The 17,136-nt window shown below is 40.1% G+C and overlaps 1 protein-coding gene across 2 annotated transcripts in view; it reads right to left on the reverse strand.

The window, feature by feature from the left end:
* Nucleotides 1–1,392: 1,392 nt before the first annotated feature.
* ntn2 (netrin 2) overlaps nucleotides 1,393–17,136 on the reverse strand; it is a 64,286-nt gene continuing 48,542 nt past the window's right edge. For both annotated transcript variants that reach the window (XM_015963367.3, XM_015963366.3), the window contains exons 4-7: nucleotides 16,443–16,592; nucleotides 14,502–14,555; nucleotides 5,500–5,574; nucleotides 1,393–5,414 (exon numbers count right to left, since the gene is read on the reverse strand). In XM_015963367.3, coding sequence (XP_015818853.1) covers nucleotides 5,029–5,414; nucleotides 5,500–5,574; nucleotides 14,502–14,555; nucleotides 16,443–16,592 — 665 coding nt within the window. In that variant the 3' untranslated portion in view covers nucleotides 1,393–5,028. The remainder of the gene's footprint in view (nucleotides 5,415–5,499; nucleotides 5,575–14,501; nucleotides 14,556–16,442; nucleotides 16,593–17,136) is intronic.

Consider the following 17,136-nt stretch of genomic DNA (forward strand, 5'->3'; position numbering starts at 1 on the left):
TCATAACTCAGAGTTAAAACCTTAAAGTTAACTCATCTCAAACAAATGGGTCGAAACCAAACTGAGGCCTGGAGGACAGCAGAACCCCTGCACTGCTGCCTCCCAGACTGCTGAAGGCACAGCCTTTTTATCCCAGGTGTAGGGTCATCAGCAGGATTCAGCTCAGCTGTGCTCCTCAGCAGCCTGGAAGAGAGGAGGAGGAGGGGCGGTGTCAGGCTTGATCACCAGGGCTGGGTGATCCTGGCTCATCCATCCTACTGGCCAGGCTGGCAGCCGTAACATGTACCAAATGTTACTAAACAAGAATTACATGCTACTAAATGAAAGTTACAGTTACAAAACATGTTACAGGTTACAAAGCCTGGTACAAGTTACATGTAATATTGTCCCAATCCTAGTTCCATACCTTATGTACGGTCTGTTTATGCATGGATATTCAGCACTTTGGTGACATGAATTTGTCTGAAAAGATCTTTATAAGTAAAAGTCGAGTTGAATTTCTCAAAAATGTTTTTAGCTTCAGTGAACATTGACAACTATACATATCCAGATCACTGAAGATGCAGGTCTGGGAATTACTCAAACTGTAACTGAAACTGTCTAAATCATAAGCACTTGAAGTGATTCCTACAATGATGATAAAATGTTGCTTTCCTGTAATTTACCTTGAGGGGAATGGATGGAGCCTGCAGACTGTGGGCACAAAAGGAAAGAGGAAACTGTAGGTAAGGGAGAAGAAAACATGAGAAGGAGTTTCCTGCTTGATCTGATTTGGGATATGGATTTCCTCCAGGATCAGGTACACATTAAAATGTGTGTGTGTACCTCATTGTTTATCTACACAAGTTTAGTTCTTACAAAGATTATAAGAGAGGGAAGTCACGCTGCTCAACACGTTCCCCCAGAACCCCTCTTCTAGCTCCTGGAAACTTAATACATTCACATAGTTTCCAACAGGAAACACATACACACGCACATGCGCGCACACATATACAGCTTTAAAGAGACAGATGATCAACACAAGCATATTTCATTAGCTAATAATTTATTTTTTACCATTTAAATGAAAAAGTCAGTGGTTCATTGCCTCGGAGAAAAATGTACAAGGAAGACTTTGATATAATAAAAGTGGAAAGCAGAACTGGACTGATAGGAGAACCCTTTTTGCCCCCGAAGGAAAAAGTAGGTGGATTTTTTTTTTTTTTGTGAAACCACCATCATCCCAAGGACATTAATATAGCACAACATGGTCAATTTCCATCCGAACCTCTATGGGAAGGGTCCAATCAGTCACATTCAGCGCAACTGAAAGTAATTTACAGTTTGTTGTCTGGAAACGACATAAAACAAAAATAATGGGTGGGGGGTGGGGGGTGGGGGGTGGTGGGGGGGGGGGGGGGGGGGGTCATTCTGTGCAATATTTGAACCACGTCCTCTGGTCATAATCACAAAAGCATATGTTCCTGGTTTCTACATCCATATATAATCTGGTTTGTACATCCATACATGAGTCATCCAAGGCAACGCTTTACAAAAGACAACATACATGCCAGAGGCAATTCAGTACATATTTACAAGACAGTTCATCATGACTTAATACACAATCAGAATGTGGTAGTAAAAAACAAAAACACACGTGCATATTTCACCAGACTCCACTAGACAAACCATACGTCAAAGCTTTCAAACTACAGTTCTCACACCTCTGAAAGTTCAGTTTATGTGCATATCACTTGTTTGCTCAAGGAGGTTAATTAAACACACAGAAACATGCACCTGTGAATGCTATAAATGCTGTGAGGGGGGGGGGGGGGGGTTAAAAATGAAGTAAAACCTCAATTCTGCTGCCAAGCTCCCAGGCATGTTAATGTAAAACAACAGTACAACGCTCCCTGTGAGACTCACTAAATAGCTTCAGTGAGAGCAAACTGAATTCTAACGTTCCAGCATTCAGGGTGGGCACTTCAAATGAGGGAGACCTTGGAGCCAATGGAGCAAATGTGAAACTCAAAGTAAATTGTTTAAGAAGACTGTAGTGTGCTGCAGTGGCCGATCCATCATGAGGAGTCAAATATCAGGGTGAGAAGGCTGTTACTTGCTACTGTGACAAAATTAACTTTAATTCAACATTTTTGTCTTATTTCAATATCCTTGGAAAGTTTCTGTCAAGATTTTAAATATATTTTTTGGAAACATCCAAGTTCACCATTTTTGTTTGTGATTTGTTGAATCATAAAAATGCACACTGTTGTGAAAAATCTCACCAGTTTAACAGAACCATCATGCCATTCGTGTTCTTATTTTAAAAAAAAACAACAATGATTAACCATATTTTCCGGACTATAAGCTGTTACTTTTTCCCACGCTTTGAACCATGCGGCTTATAATGAGGTGCGGCTTTAGTCAACCAGAAAGGATGGATGCTGGAAAGTCTAATGAAGGAATGGTTAAAGGAGTGCTACGGAAGGCGCCCAGGAGGATTTTTTTCACAGGAAAACGGCGCTGCTTGTTTTCCCAGCTTCACCCCGGGATGATGACAGCAACACGGACAGCGACACTGACATCACCACAGAAAAGGTTTGTGACGAAGCTCTTCTGAGGCTGATCAACTCCGACACTGAAGAAGAAGATGATTTCAGTGGTTTCAGTACGCAGGAGGACGATGAATAAACTAATTAATAACTTTTCTGTTTTGTTTGATACTGATCAGTTCAGTTACGTTCAGTTAAACTACGTTTTCAATTCAGTAGATATCTGGTAGATATCTGCGGCTTTTAGCCTGGTGCGGCTTATATTGAGGTGCGCTCTATAGTCCGGAAATTATGGTAATCTAGGGATGCACGATATATCGGCATCAATATGTGTATTGGCCAATGTCAGTAATTTTTAACATATCGTATCGGTCCGATAAATAAAACTGGGCCAATTTTAACAAACCAATATTTTTTCCAGCTTGTTTCCTTTTGTTTATCTTTGTCAGAGGGGGTGAAGTGTGTTTGTTTAGTCATGTGATAATGATTGTAATTATCTCAGAGGAGTAAATGTGTGTGGTGTCTGTACACAATAATGTAAATTCAGCTTTAATAATTTTCTTTCCATACAAAATCTGCTGATTTTAGAAGCATTAATGTCAGTAAATCAGTATCGGCAAATATCGGTTATTGTCCATTACAGTGATTTTAACATCAGATATCGGTATCGGCCCAAAATGTTTATATTGGTGCATCACTTATTTAATCAGAGCATGGGGACAGTATTTGGTGTCTTTACTTATATTCTCAAAAGAGCTACAGCGCATCACCAAAGCAGCACCGAGGGGTCTGGCAGAGGCCCTCCCGTGCTGTCACATAACTCTAACATGAAATCCACAACATGCACTACAAGTTAAACAGATCATTTGAGGAGTCTGGTGGCTGACACACAGATGAAAGCAAAGTGTAAACCCTTTCAGAAAACTGGCAAGCCAAACAAATTATCAAAATAAAAATGGGACATCTTTATCTATTCCTGTACACATCTTAATGTCCTTTAATGATTGTAGTAACAGACTGGAGAACAGCCAGGCGAGTCTCTTGGTGGTTTGAATTTTTTTCATAGTCTCCTAATTGAATAAAATCTGATTATACTTACTTGGCAAAAACAATGGCAGGTTTATGCTTTAGGGTGAAAAAGTGGTGGATGATTTGGGAAACTTTCCTTGGGACCTCAAATCTTCACATTGGTTTATTCCCTTCTCTGCTAACTGTAAGGTTTTGATGGACCAGCAAAAAACCACAAACATGCAAACAAAACAAAACGCATGAGAGGTGGAACACGATCCCCTCATGTCATAATACAATCAGCAAGGGCCAAAACGTTCCCAGTCTCATTCATTTTGTCAAAGTATACTGGAGAACAACACAGCCGTGAGTTTTACCTCTCCCCTCCTCTCTATTTACTGCATAAATGGAACTCTCCCTTCTTATTTTGGCAAGAAAACTCCTGTCAGTCTACAGATACATGTTAAATACAAAGAATGATGTTGGTCACGCAGCAACATCTGGAAGACGGTAACCAGCGGAAGACATTATCCATTAGGCAAAAAGGTCTCTGGGAATGCTGTATTGTTTTTAAACTCCAGCCATTTGTCCATGCCACTTAATCTTTTGTCCAGAAAGTCGTGACATGCAATGAGTCATGACTTCATTAAAGGAAGCGGTGGTGAAGAGGCACAGCCCCACATGTCTACAATTTGACTCACATACACAAAAAAGGGTATATTATGCTTTCAGTTATACAGATCCCAAATGCAGATTTGGTTGAAAAATGAATGCACATGATCACAAGTAGCCGTATGAAACATAAAAAGTATCACGAGCAATGGGATCCCATGTTTATAGATAAAAGATCCCACATGGGGACTGTCTTGTGGCAGCAACAGTGATAAGGGGAGGTTTATCCATGCAAAGGGAGCCCTTGAATCTTGTTGGGATGAGTTGAAGATGCCACTAGGAAGATTTGGAGCAAGTAGGCCCATCTCATGTGTCAGTTAGATGTCTGCTAGTCCTGATCAAAGCTGAGTAGATTTCAATTATAAAACACAAGGCGGTGAGCAGCTTGTCTTGTTGAAATCAGTCAATTCATAGGTGACAATCAAGGTGAAATAAAATCTTTCTTTCAGAACATTGAAGGTTGAAAGTCTTAACAGTTGGAGGTCGAAGAGGTTGTAGAAAGTGGACGAGTCATGAATTCAGGGAATGGAGGCTGCTCTTGTCTATTATTCAAACCCTTTTTTATGGTCCCTTTTTAAGGCAAACCAATCAGACAAAATAAGTGGCATAACAAAGATGAACCTTGAACAGTCAAAAGGAAAATCATCATACATATACACAAAATGTGGTCCTTAAAACAGGTAGGGTACATGCAGTTTTTTTATACTGTGCAGTGTTCCCACATTAGAGGTGGAGAAATGATTCAGATAAGGAAAACTGTCAGAGTTTATGGAAGTGTTTGGTAAAAGGAGAGGTAGTGACGAGTGCTGCTTTCCAATCACGCTTTGCCACATTTCCCATTCTTCTCCTTGCGTTGGAACCTCCTCAGACGTAACTTCCAAGGGTCCCTCCATTGGATCACCAGGCTGTTCTTGTCAGCCACCAAGCCAACGCGCTCCGTCCCAGAATTGGAAGCCCCGCCTCCAGGCCCGACTCCTCCTCCCCCAACTGAACCTGTTCCTCCTTCAATGCCACCCATTACCAAGAATCTTTTGCTCATCTGGATTTTGGGGCATTTGCAGGCCAGGTCTTTCATATGCACCCACAGGATGTTGTCACCTCTCTTCAGGGGTTCCCCTCGGCTTTTGTACACTGACACCACACTAACTGAGAACTTGGCCCAGTCCCCAACTGTCTCCATGTCCAGCACGTTCACTTGGACCGCTGAGAACACAATAAAAAAATGTACTCAAACCAAACCCTCCAATAAAACACATGCATCAACTAAGGTTTAAAAGTTGTTTCTTACCATAATCCTTTTTGCAAAACCTCTTCATGTTGATCTTCAAGTTGCCCTTCACTGGTTTACAATAGGACTCACAGTCTGCAAAAACAAGGAGCATTTCATTCTATAATACATACTGAGACTTAATACTTTAAAGGGTATATGTCATGCAAAATCCACTTATTAGAGCTTTAAGTCTCCTTTCCACCAGGCGTGAATGCGGTGTGTAACATAATATTTTTTAAACGCAAGTTCCCTTCCTATAGAGCTCCGGGAGTTGACGCCACTTCTCCTGGTATGCAACAGTTCAAATCGAAATGGCGCCATCTTGGCAGGCAGAAGCCAGCAGTTGGGCTATTTGTTATTGTCAGAAAACTCAATCAAACGGGAAATATGGTAGATTCCTGTTGTGCCCCAGGATGCCAGAACAGACACGGATGACATAAGGGATGAGCCGTCTACAGGATTCCCCAAAATCCATAACGCCGCAAACGTTGGATCATTGCAGTAAAACGCGCTAGAGACCGTGCTAAAATTAAGCTGTGGGATCCCGAGAGTAAAGGTTTTCGCTTATGCGTTTTTAAAAAGTGTCCCAGGAGCATGGAAAGGGTCGGAGATGTTTAATCTATTTCATTTCTGACTATATAAAATGATTTCTTCTGTTTAAAATTGTGAAGTAAACTCCAATGGAGTAAAATCCAAGCCGATCCCATTCATTTTGTTTACCTTTGTTGCCTGCCAACCTGGCGTCTACTCTCTGAGAGTCACGTGACATCCGGAGCTCTATTGGGAGTGTTTCAGACACGAAACAGTAGCGAGAGCATTCCACACTGCTGGTCTCGTGAGGTCACAATCTCACAGAAAAATTGCAACACCATGAATGATTTCAGAAGTCCACACAATAACAAGCAAGGAGAAAGACAGCTGCATGTGTCCAAAAGGTATGTGGTTTATTTTCTGTTCTGATGACATCAACTACATGGGTTGCAGAAGAAATGACGTATGTTTATCTGCACATGACTTTTATTCTGAAAGCTTCCAGATGCTTTACATTGCTTTTGTATGTGACTTTCTGTGTAGCCCAATCTAAATCACAGAGTTTGATGTATTTTGTGTGTAGCGTGCAAAAAATCTACCCAAAACATAATGATAGCATCCCTACGCTTCTGTTTTGTGTTTTCATGCACCACTCCTCCCAATCCATGTGTCAAATCCGGATCTCTCCTGCCCTGGACTGTAAACACTAACACCCAGTCTCTCCGAGTAGCTAGAGGGGAGTTCAATCTCCACAGTTGAGAAGAAGCGATTAATTTCACATCTAGTCTGCACTTATTATAATGCAGAAAGTGAAAAAGCATTTTTGGGCTGCGAAAGGTACAGGAATCTGTTCCGTCATCCCAAAGATGAATTTTATTGCTAGAAATGGTTGGATTTTATCTTCAAGAGCTCTCAAACACAGAGCAACAAGGAGTTTATCTTTAACTATGATTTCACACACTGCTTGTTGAATAATTAAAGTTTGGTGGGTGAGTTTTAGGAACAAAGTAGGGCAATAATGAACTTATCATTAAAATTGTGTTATCGTATGTTTGGTTTGGTTTAGTTTTCTTTTATTTGAACAAAGATTTGAAAAAAAATATATAAAATCAAATAAAACATGACAAACATATACAACAAATTACTCAGAACCACATATAAAATAGAACAAAACACACAGCAATTGTTCAAAAGGAGTAGGTAGAGGCAAAGATTATTTAGGTCCTCCTCCTCTTTTAGAAAATGTATACACATAATCACTGGCCTAAGATAATATGCAAAGACACTCCTATTCAAAAAGACAGTCATTACAGATTTACCTCCTTATAAACACAGCACAGCACTTTAGATCATATCCCGATACTTATTTAAAAAATAAAGTTTGTATGTATTTTTTTAAATAATATATATTTGCACAGTTCCTAAGCTTCTTATCTAACCCATTCCGCAAGTTTACTCCACTTCTAGAAAAGCTCATTTGTCTAACTGATGTTCTTAATTTCATTATCTTAAAATTCAGCTCACCCCTTAGGCTACAACCCCCCCAGCCATCACACATAGGTTGGCCCCATATGGAACCTACATGGGCAAGCCCACCAGGTTTAGTCCACATGGTCCCACCAGGGTCTGTCCGCAGTTTCCACAATGGCCCCACAGGAGTTTGCCCACAAACATTCTAAACCTTCTGTAAATCCATATAGGGCCCATTAAAATCTATGTGTGCAAAGATCTCTCTGGGCAAACCCTTCTTTTACATGTAAATCTTGTGAGGCGAGTGAGAATGAATTCCCTGACGGAGTTGATGACTTCAAGGAAAACTGACTGGGTAATGTTACTTCATGTGTGCTAAAATACAGCTTCTGACAAATAACTGAGACAGACCAGAGGCGTAAAAGTGTTCAATTTGACATGTTTTCTGTGGTTTTGAGGAAAGACAGAGCTTGGTGGAAGCAGGTCATGGTTGGATGGATGTGACTGAGCCTTGGATGCCAACTAGATGACTGAGACCACACATCAGGTGTGCTGACCTCTTCTGACCATTCTTTGTTTGTTGACCAGTGACAAGGCTCTGTGTTCATGACCACCACAGTTAAGACTGAGGTTATGTCAGATTTCAAGTCACTACATTGACTCTGATGTTGGTTAGCCATGATTTGTGGAGTGTTCACCAGCATCTCACCCCACCAAAACCTTGTTCTGTATATTCCATTACCTTTTCGCCTCCATCTTACTGTTTCAATAATTTCAGCTTTTGTACATAAGAAAGACAAGCAAACTTAATAAATTGACTGTATCCACTATTTTCCAGTAACCTAGGTGTTAGCGGATGAGTTCATTCAGATAGAAAGACCAAGGAATAGTCCATGCAGCTTGTGCATGTCATTATTTCTGATAATTTGTTTCCTTAAAATCCTAAAATTTTTATTTTCCCAACTCAACATTGTCATATGATTTTAGAAAATATTCTGGCATCAACAGACAACCAAAGACATGGAAAATATGGGAGATGAGAAAAATGGAAAGCTATTTAAATCTAGAAAGAGTTAAAGGCAAAGATCTAAATTATGTGTGAAAATGAATAAACTACTGATAACTTGACTAGATACCTCTACCATAACGTTTTGTAGAAGAGACCAAATGTGTGGAAAGATGGACCAAACATTTGTAAAAACTAAAAATAAAAAAGGTTTGTGGAAAAATGAACAATTTTTACTCATATTAAAGTGAGCACATTCTTCTCAAGTGAAGCAAAAGACCCAAGAAAGTAGAGCAAACCAACAAGGTTCTACAAATAAAAAAAATGGCACACCTGGTTTACAAAAGGAATTAACTGACTAAAGCGGTATGAAAATGTGTAAACCAAACCAGGTGTGAAGCACAGCAGAAGAAAAACATCCAACATGACTTTTTATCTGCCTTGTTGTAAAGTGTCCTTGGGTGTCTTGAAAGTTGTGGGTTAGGGTTATGTGAAGTAATCAGCAGACTTTGGACCAATAACTCTAACAAGATGTAAACTGAATGTAACTGTCTTGCTCAGACAAATGTGTTTTAAGTGGGAGAAACCATGCTTTGGGGGATGTATAGTTTTGAGGATGTTGCACTGAGTATTTTTGAGGGAATGGCTGAGTAGGAGGAAGAAACAGAGGACCCAAGAAGCCTGTAAAATTGTCATGGAGACTTGGCTGTGTATCAGAATGTAGCAGGTTTTATTAGCCAGAGAGAGGACAAGAAAGGAAAGAGGCAACTGTAGAGTTACAGAAAGTGAAAGTGCAGACATAAACATGCATAAACTGAGAGCTAAAACACACTGTAGATTTGTTTTTTGTTATTTTTTTCTTATACTGCACCTGTAGGGACGCTGTAGCCTAGAGTCAGTCATTTGCTATGGAAAAGGTTGCCAATTTGATAGAATCTTCCTTGCCTCACATGTTGGGGTGGCGAGGCAGAACCGCATACTACTTCTAAATTTTTTGGTTCCGTTATCAAAAAGACGAGAAAAAATATACAATGATTTGACAGGTGTTTCATTGGTGGCTGTATTAAAGAATTTGTTATGTTTTCCCATGAATAACAGTTTACTGATGGTTTTTCACATGGAAAAGCTTATGGCTAAACACCCAATGACCCAGAAACTAACCCTATTAGAAGCCACAACTATTGGCTCCAAGGACCCCCCCACCCTTTCACTGCGCAATGACAAGGACAAATAGCGTCTACCACCCCTTCCACAAAAAGACTTTGGGGGCCTTAAGTTCCTGATGTTGAAGCTTCTTGTTTGGTAGAATAAGGAACGTAAAGGATGGGAAGAAATGCTCTAGTGTGTTTGGTAGGACCTGAGATGAATTGACAATCAGTAAGTTGAACAAGGGGGAACCTCCGCCTACCAAAAGTTAAGTCAATGTGGAAGTGACAAAAATTGCAGCTCCCCCCTCATCCACTAGAGGCTGTCTCCAAGTTCCATTGACTCCTATGTTAAAAAAAACCGTGTCAGCAGAAACAAACATGTTTACAGTCTAGTTCAAAAAACATTTTAGGTTTATAAGGTCAAGTTTACATTCATGACAACCCTGAGGGGGTGCATTTTTTTGTTAGTTGTTTGTTTAGATGCAATTAATGCTTTTATATTATAAATAATTAGGGGCACGCCGATTTGACTGACAGTGATGACTGACAGTGATGAGCTGTTAGCACTAGCTAAACCCCTGCTTGCTACTGGGAAGACCTCAGCCTCAGCGTCACGTTAAGAGCGTTTAGCCATTACGAATCTCTGAACTTTACTATCATTAGCATCCATAGATGTATTTGTGTTCAGATGTTAATTGTGATTTTATCAAACAAAAATAGTTAGCTATGGTACTGATCGCATTAGTAGACCATCAAAGAAGTCTTCGATTCCTTTTTTTTTCCTTAAGTAAAATTACATTTCTGTACTGTAAGTCACTGGTGCTGCTCCTGTGTTGAGCGCATTTATTAGGAAAGTAGCTCGGAAAGTAGCTAGTTAACCACAGTTTAATTCTAGACTGTTTAACTGGGAGGGTAAAAATTGAATGGGGTAATTTACCACAATGCTACCAAGGTCTGCAGTGTGAGCTGGTTGCCTGTGGAGCTCTCTGGGGGAGACCACAAAAACACTGCTGCTCAGTGAGATAATTAAACTCAGGTTAGCTCTGTTAGCTCATAGCTAGATTGGCTCAGAATTTGATAGCTGTCAATCATCTGCCCCACTCTCAGCTCCACCTCTTTCCCAATTTTTTAAATTTCTAGGAATGACGACATGATGATTTGACACTGCCAAGATAGTGGTGGTGCGAACAACCCATGGACTTCAACTCAACTATTTAAATACAGGTGCTGGCCAGTAAATTAGAATATCATCAAAAGGTTGAAAATATTTCAGTAATTCCATTCAAAACGTGAAACTTGTACATTATATTCATGCAATGCACACAGACCAATGTATTTCCGATGTTTATTACGTTTAATTTTGATATTTATAGGTGACAACCAATGAAAACATCAAATCTGGTATCTCAGAAAATTAGAATATTCTAAAGGCCAATGAAAAAATGTTTGTTTCTCTAATGTTGGCCAACTGAAAAGAATGAACATGAAAAGAATGTGCATGTATAGCACTCAATACTTAGTCGGGGCTCCTTTTGCCTCAATAACTGCAGTAATGCGGCGTGGCATGGACTCGATCAGTCTGTGGCACTGCTCAGGTGTTATGAGAGCCCAGGTTGCTCTGATAGTCGTCTTCAGCTCCTCTGCATTGTTGGGTCTAGCGTATTGCATCCTCCGCTTCACAATACCCCATAGATTTTCTATGGGGTTAAGGTCAGGCGAGTTTGCTGGCCAATCAAGGACAGGGATACCATGGTCCTTGAACCAGGTGCTGGTGGTTTTGGCACTGTGTGCAGGTGCCAGGTCCTGTTGAAAGGTGAAGTCTGCATCCCCATAAAGTTGGTCAGCAGCAGGAAGCATGAAGTGCTCTAAAACTTCCTGGTAGACGGCTGCATTGACCCTGGACCTCAGGAAACAGAGTGGGCCAACACCGGCAGATGACATGGCACCCCACACCATCACTGACGGTGGAAACTTTACACTGGACCTCATGCAACGTGGATTCTGTGCTTCTCCGCTCTTCCTCCAGACTCTGGGTCCTTGATTTCCAAAGGAAATGCAGAACTTGCTTTCATCAGAAAACATAACTTTGGACCACTCAGCATCAGTCCAGTCCTTTTTGTCCTTGGCCCAGGCGAGACGCTTCTTGCGCTGTTTCTTGTTCAAGAGTGGCTTGACACACGGAATGCGACACCTGAATCCCATGTCTTTCATGAGTCTCCTCGTGGTGGTTCTTGAAGCGCTGACTCCAGCTGCAGTCCACTCTTTGTGGATCTCCCCCACATTTTTGAATGGGTTTGTCGTCACAATTCTCTGCAGGGTGCGGTTATCCCTAGAGCTTGTACACTTTTTTCTACCACATTTTTTCCGTCCCTTCGCCTGTCTGTTAATGTGCTTGGACACAGAGCTCTGCGAACAGCCAGCTTCTTTAGCAATCACCTTTTGTGTCTTGCCCTCCTTGTGCAAGGTGTCAATGATTGTCTTTTGGACAGCTGTTAAGTCAGAAGTCTTCCCCATGATTGTGGTGCCTTCAAAACAAGACTGAGGGACCTTTTAAAGGCCTTTGCAGGTGTTTTGAGTAAATCAGCTGATTAGAGTGGCAGCAGGTGTCTTCTATATTCAGCCTTTTCAGAATATTCTAATTTTTTGAGATACCAAATTTGGAGTTTTCATTAGTTGTCACTTATGAATATCAAATTTAAATGTAATGAACATTGGAAATACATTGGTCTGTGTGCATTGCATGAATATAATGTACAAGTTTCACGTTTTGAATGGTATTACTGAAATATTTTCAACCTTTTGATGATATTCTAATTTACTGGCCAGCACCTGTACATATGGGTGACATCAGAGGATCCTTCCTCAGTTTTTAAAATCAATGTTGATGCTGAAATCAGACTCATAATATTTTGTTTTATTGATTACTCAAAGCTCTTTTACACAAATTATATTCACCCCTTGACCCTAATCCACCAATCAGGGACCACTTTCTGTCCAATTACTATGTCCCATGTTTCTATCTATCTATCTATCTATCTATCTATCTATCTATCTATCTATCTATCTATCTATCTATCTATCTATCTATCTATCTATCTATCTATCTATCTATCTATCCATCCATCCATCCATCCATCCATCCATCCATCCATCCATCCATCCATCCATCCATCCATCCATCCATCCATCCATCCATCCATCCATCCATCCATCCATCCATCCATCTATCTATCTATCTATCTATCTATCTATCTATCTATCTATCTATCTATCTATCTATCTATCTATCTATCTATCTATCTATCTATCTATCTATCCATCCATCCATCCATCCATCCATCCATCCATCCATCCATCCATCCATCCATCCATCCATCCATCCATCCATCCATCCATCTATCTATCTATCTATCTATCTATCTATCTATCTATCTATCTATCTATCTATCTATCTATCTATCTATCTATCTATCTATCTATCTATCTATCTATCTATCTATCTATCTATCTATCTATCTATCTATCATCTATCTATCTATCATCTATCTATCATCTATCTATCATCTATCTATCATCTATCTATCTATCTATCTATCATCTATCTATCATCTATCTATCTATCTATCTATCTATCTATCTATCTATCTATCTATCTATCTATCTATCTATCTATCATCATCTATCTATCTATCTATCTATCTATCTATCTATCTATCTATCTATCTATCTATCTATCTATCTATCTATCTATCTATTTATCTATCTATCTATCTATCTATCTATCTATCTATCTATCTATCTATCTATCTATCTATCTATCCATCCATCCATCCATCCATCCATCCATCCATCTATCTATCTATCTATCTATCTATCTATCTATCTATCTATCTATCTATCTATCTATCTATCTATCTATCTATCTATCTATCTATCTATCTATCTATCTATCTATCTATCTATCTATCTATCTATATATATATATATATACCAAATTATCCTGTTATATATATATATATATATATATATATGTGTGTGTGTGTGTGTGTGTGTGTGTGTGTGTATAAAAACAGTGATCATGTATCCAGGCTTGAACTATTTGAGCCAAAGAACACAGTCATTAAAAATGCCTTGAACTCTGCAAGACAAACTCTCAAAACTGTGCAGTATGCAATGTCTGAAATCCAAGAGGTCACAAGTCAAAAGTTGAAAGTAAAAAGGAGAATTTATAGTGTGGTTTCATGAAAATATGTTTAATTTTTAGATGCAAAGGGATATAAAACCAGTAACTACTATGTCTTTAAAAAAACTGGTGTCAAGTATTGGTGACAAAGTGTATGAGGGGGTAGGTACAGTCAGCAGTGTGAGTGATGATATATGCTATAAACCAATGATGAATCAACATTTCCAAATCACCACCCCCATTCAAATGAAACAGTTGTTGAATGAAAAATAAGGACGGGGTAATTGACCGAAGCCTAAATTGGGAGTGTTTCGGGGAGTGACAAAACATATTTCCCCCACATAAATTGCCAACAGTCTTTTCACACCTTACAACTCCAACTTCCAACATATCGCCTGTCCATGAAGGAACTAATCGCCTCAGCAGCTCCTTGGCCACAGAGAATGGATGAAAGAGTAGATGTTGGTGAAACTTTCCCAAAGATTTTTAAGACAATAAGAAAAATTCTTCCATCCCAGAGGACTCATTCTCTGTGCATAACTTCACATAAGAAGTCCCACCCTGTATTAATATTTATTCCACTCCTTAAAATCTGCGTGTAAAAAAAAAGAGAAATGTGTTTTTGCTCTTCTTGTGAAGTGGCAGTGCTTATGTGTGAGGTGCAGAAAGGGACTCTACCAACCTGCTGGCTCCTCTGTGCTGCTCACCACAGCTGTGGGGTTGACCACAGGGATTTCTGAAACACACGCAAGTTAGACAAATTTGATTCACTGGTTACATTAAAGTCCATTCATTTTAAATGAGCCTGAAGTGATTTGGCTGTGTGCCTGAGAGAGCATTTGTGGTTATAGAAATATCATACCTCCAAAGACATCAAAAGAAAGTCCAAATAATGGAAATGAGAAGGTTTAGACTAAATCTTTAGAGCCCCAAAAGTATAAACCTTTGTATTTGAAAAAATAAAAATGGTCATCAGAAAGAGCTTTTCATTGTGATAAAGGTCTGTCACATATGTAAATGAAAGCACACGGGGCTTTCTCAGATGATTTCTGACAGATTGACAGGGACACTCATTAGTGGAGAAAGGGAAAATTATTCATGCCAAAGGCTAACACGGTGTGGTTTCATTGACTCAAGGATAACAGGGAAGGATCCTAAGTCCGCATATATGGAAAATATAAAGGGTGTCTCAGATTGGTTGAATGCGGCAGTCCAGGCTGGAGAAGTAAATGTGTTGAAAAGCAGACATAAATGTAAGAAAGTCTTTTTGGTGCACTGAAAAGTGGTTGTGCAAGATTAGTTCTGTGGTTCCCTAACAGACGCTGGGTTAACACTGCTTTGCAGCCTACATGCTAGCATGTACTGACAGATGGCAAGAAGGCAATTTTGCTTGGATCAATCTGAGACAGATGCAGATTTCCCATGCCGTGCCCGCTGGCTACACAAAAAAGTGCCTTGTGGAATTCCTCCAGGATTTCTGCTTTAATTGTATGCAACTTTCCCAATACAAATGCTAATGCTAACAAAGAGCCATCAGCTTTTACCATAAACAGAATTTCTGGAACACCAGCTTAGCACCCAACCAAAGGATTTGCTTTGATTGGATTTGGAGGTCGGAGGTAAGAACTGAGTAGGGGTGGGTGGTTCGGAGGGTTGGGGGCTTTCTTGGAAAGCTGTTTCAAGGCAAACATTGTGAAAACATCTCTCTGTCTCTCTTTCTAAAATGTAGACACCCTGCCAACAAAAACAAATAAGGGCAGAGAGTCTTTGCGAAGGCAGGTGCAGCTGCTCAAAGCCAATCCGAGTCCATGTGCCCTCATAGCCACATTTTGAGAAGACAGACAGATGATAGAAGGGTTATTTGGATCTGGGCTATCATATTAATTGGCTGCTTAATGGGCTTGTCTTCTGTCTTGGTAAAGAAAAGCCTCAGGAGACTATTGGAAAGTCATATACTTTTCATTCAAAGCATTAGCATTTAATTCAGAAGCGTGGGCTGACTAAAGGTCCATATTAGCTATTCTTCTCAGATAGATCAGTACCTCTCAGATGCATGTGTGATTGGCCATCCGTGACCACAGTTGTCCTATCCTTCTTACCCATCTGCCATCTGCTCTAGTGTTATATGTGAGAAAACCAACATGGCACCATGTGGCACAGTATGGCCATGTTATCTATGGTACTGCGCTGCATGGTACCATTTGGTTTTGTAGAGGTTATCTTGTGTGTGTGTGAATTGTGACAAACATTATGGTGGAGAGTTGCCCTGCCCTATCTTACTAATGCCTCCATTTGATGGGCCATTGGCAAAAATCACAACCAAGTTGAGTGTCTTATTAACATTTCTGTTCTTTCACACGCTACAATGTTTGAACGTTGGTTGACTTAACATTTGAATTCTGTTTTCCTCTTCAGTTTCAGTTTGCATGAAACTCAGAGACAAAAAATCACCCCTTGCCAAGACTGGGTATGAGTTTTTCTTCTAACTGAATGAATTAGTCTGCAGAGGTGCAAGCTTTCAAATATGTTCAAAAGTGTTTGACACATTTTATTTCTTATATCCTTTATTTTGGTTTCACAATGTAAAAGCAGTTTTAGTGGTAAATGCATGGCAGTCACTCACTGATGCAGGGGGCCACAGGTGAGCGGCTCTGCTGGTAGCCCTTGGCACAGCGGTTGCAGGTAATGCCAGTGACACCGTCCTTGCAGGGACATTGGCCTGTGGTCTGGTTGCACGTCTTGCCTGCTGCGCCCACAGGATGGCAGTCACAGGCTGGGGTAGGTGAAGAAGACAGGTGTGATGGGGGAAGGGGGGGTGTTAAAATAAGACAGAGAGGTGACAAAAAGTTAGACCAATTGTTAGAACTTGCTGCCACTGACCATCATAAAAAGGTTGAACATTATGAGGTGGATGGGTGATGACTTGTCTTGCATCTTGTATCTGTCCTTCATTCCCTCTAAAGCAGCATTAGCACAGAATTATTGGGTCAGATTCTCAAACAGTTTTTGGTGTTCTTGTGTTTCAGACCTCCTGAGTCAAAACATAGAAACAGTATGTTCGTTAGTTTTTATGAAAAAGCCTAACTCTGTGAAGTCTGAGATTATGGGGGTGACAGATGAAACAACACTAAGATAGCTAGAAGGGAGTTATGGGGAACCCAAACCTAATTATGTGCCCTTGTCTCCTTTTTCTAACTATTTCCTTTCCACCTAAACACCATATGGCTATCTGGTGACACACTATTTCAACACTTCCCAAAAGTTTAGTCAGTACCCTGCAAATGCCAAAAGCAACAAGCAATCCATTGGTCACCTCA

This window comes from Nothobranchius furzeri, chromosome 16 (assembly GCF_043380555.1).
Source record: "Nothobranchius furzeri strain GRZ-AD chromosome 16, NfurGRZ-RIMD1, whole genome shotgun sequence".
Taxonomy (NCBI): Eukaryota; Metazoa; Chordata; class Actinopteri; order Cyprinodontiformes; family Nothobranchiidae; genus Nothobranchius; species Nothobranchius furzeri.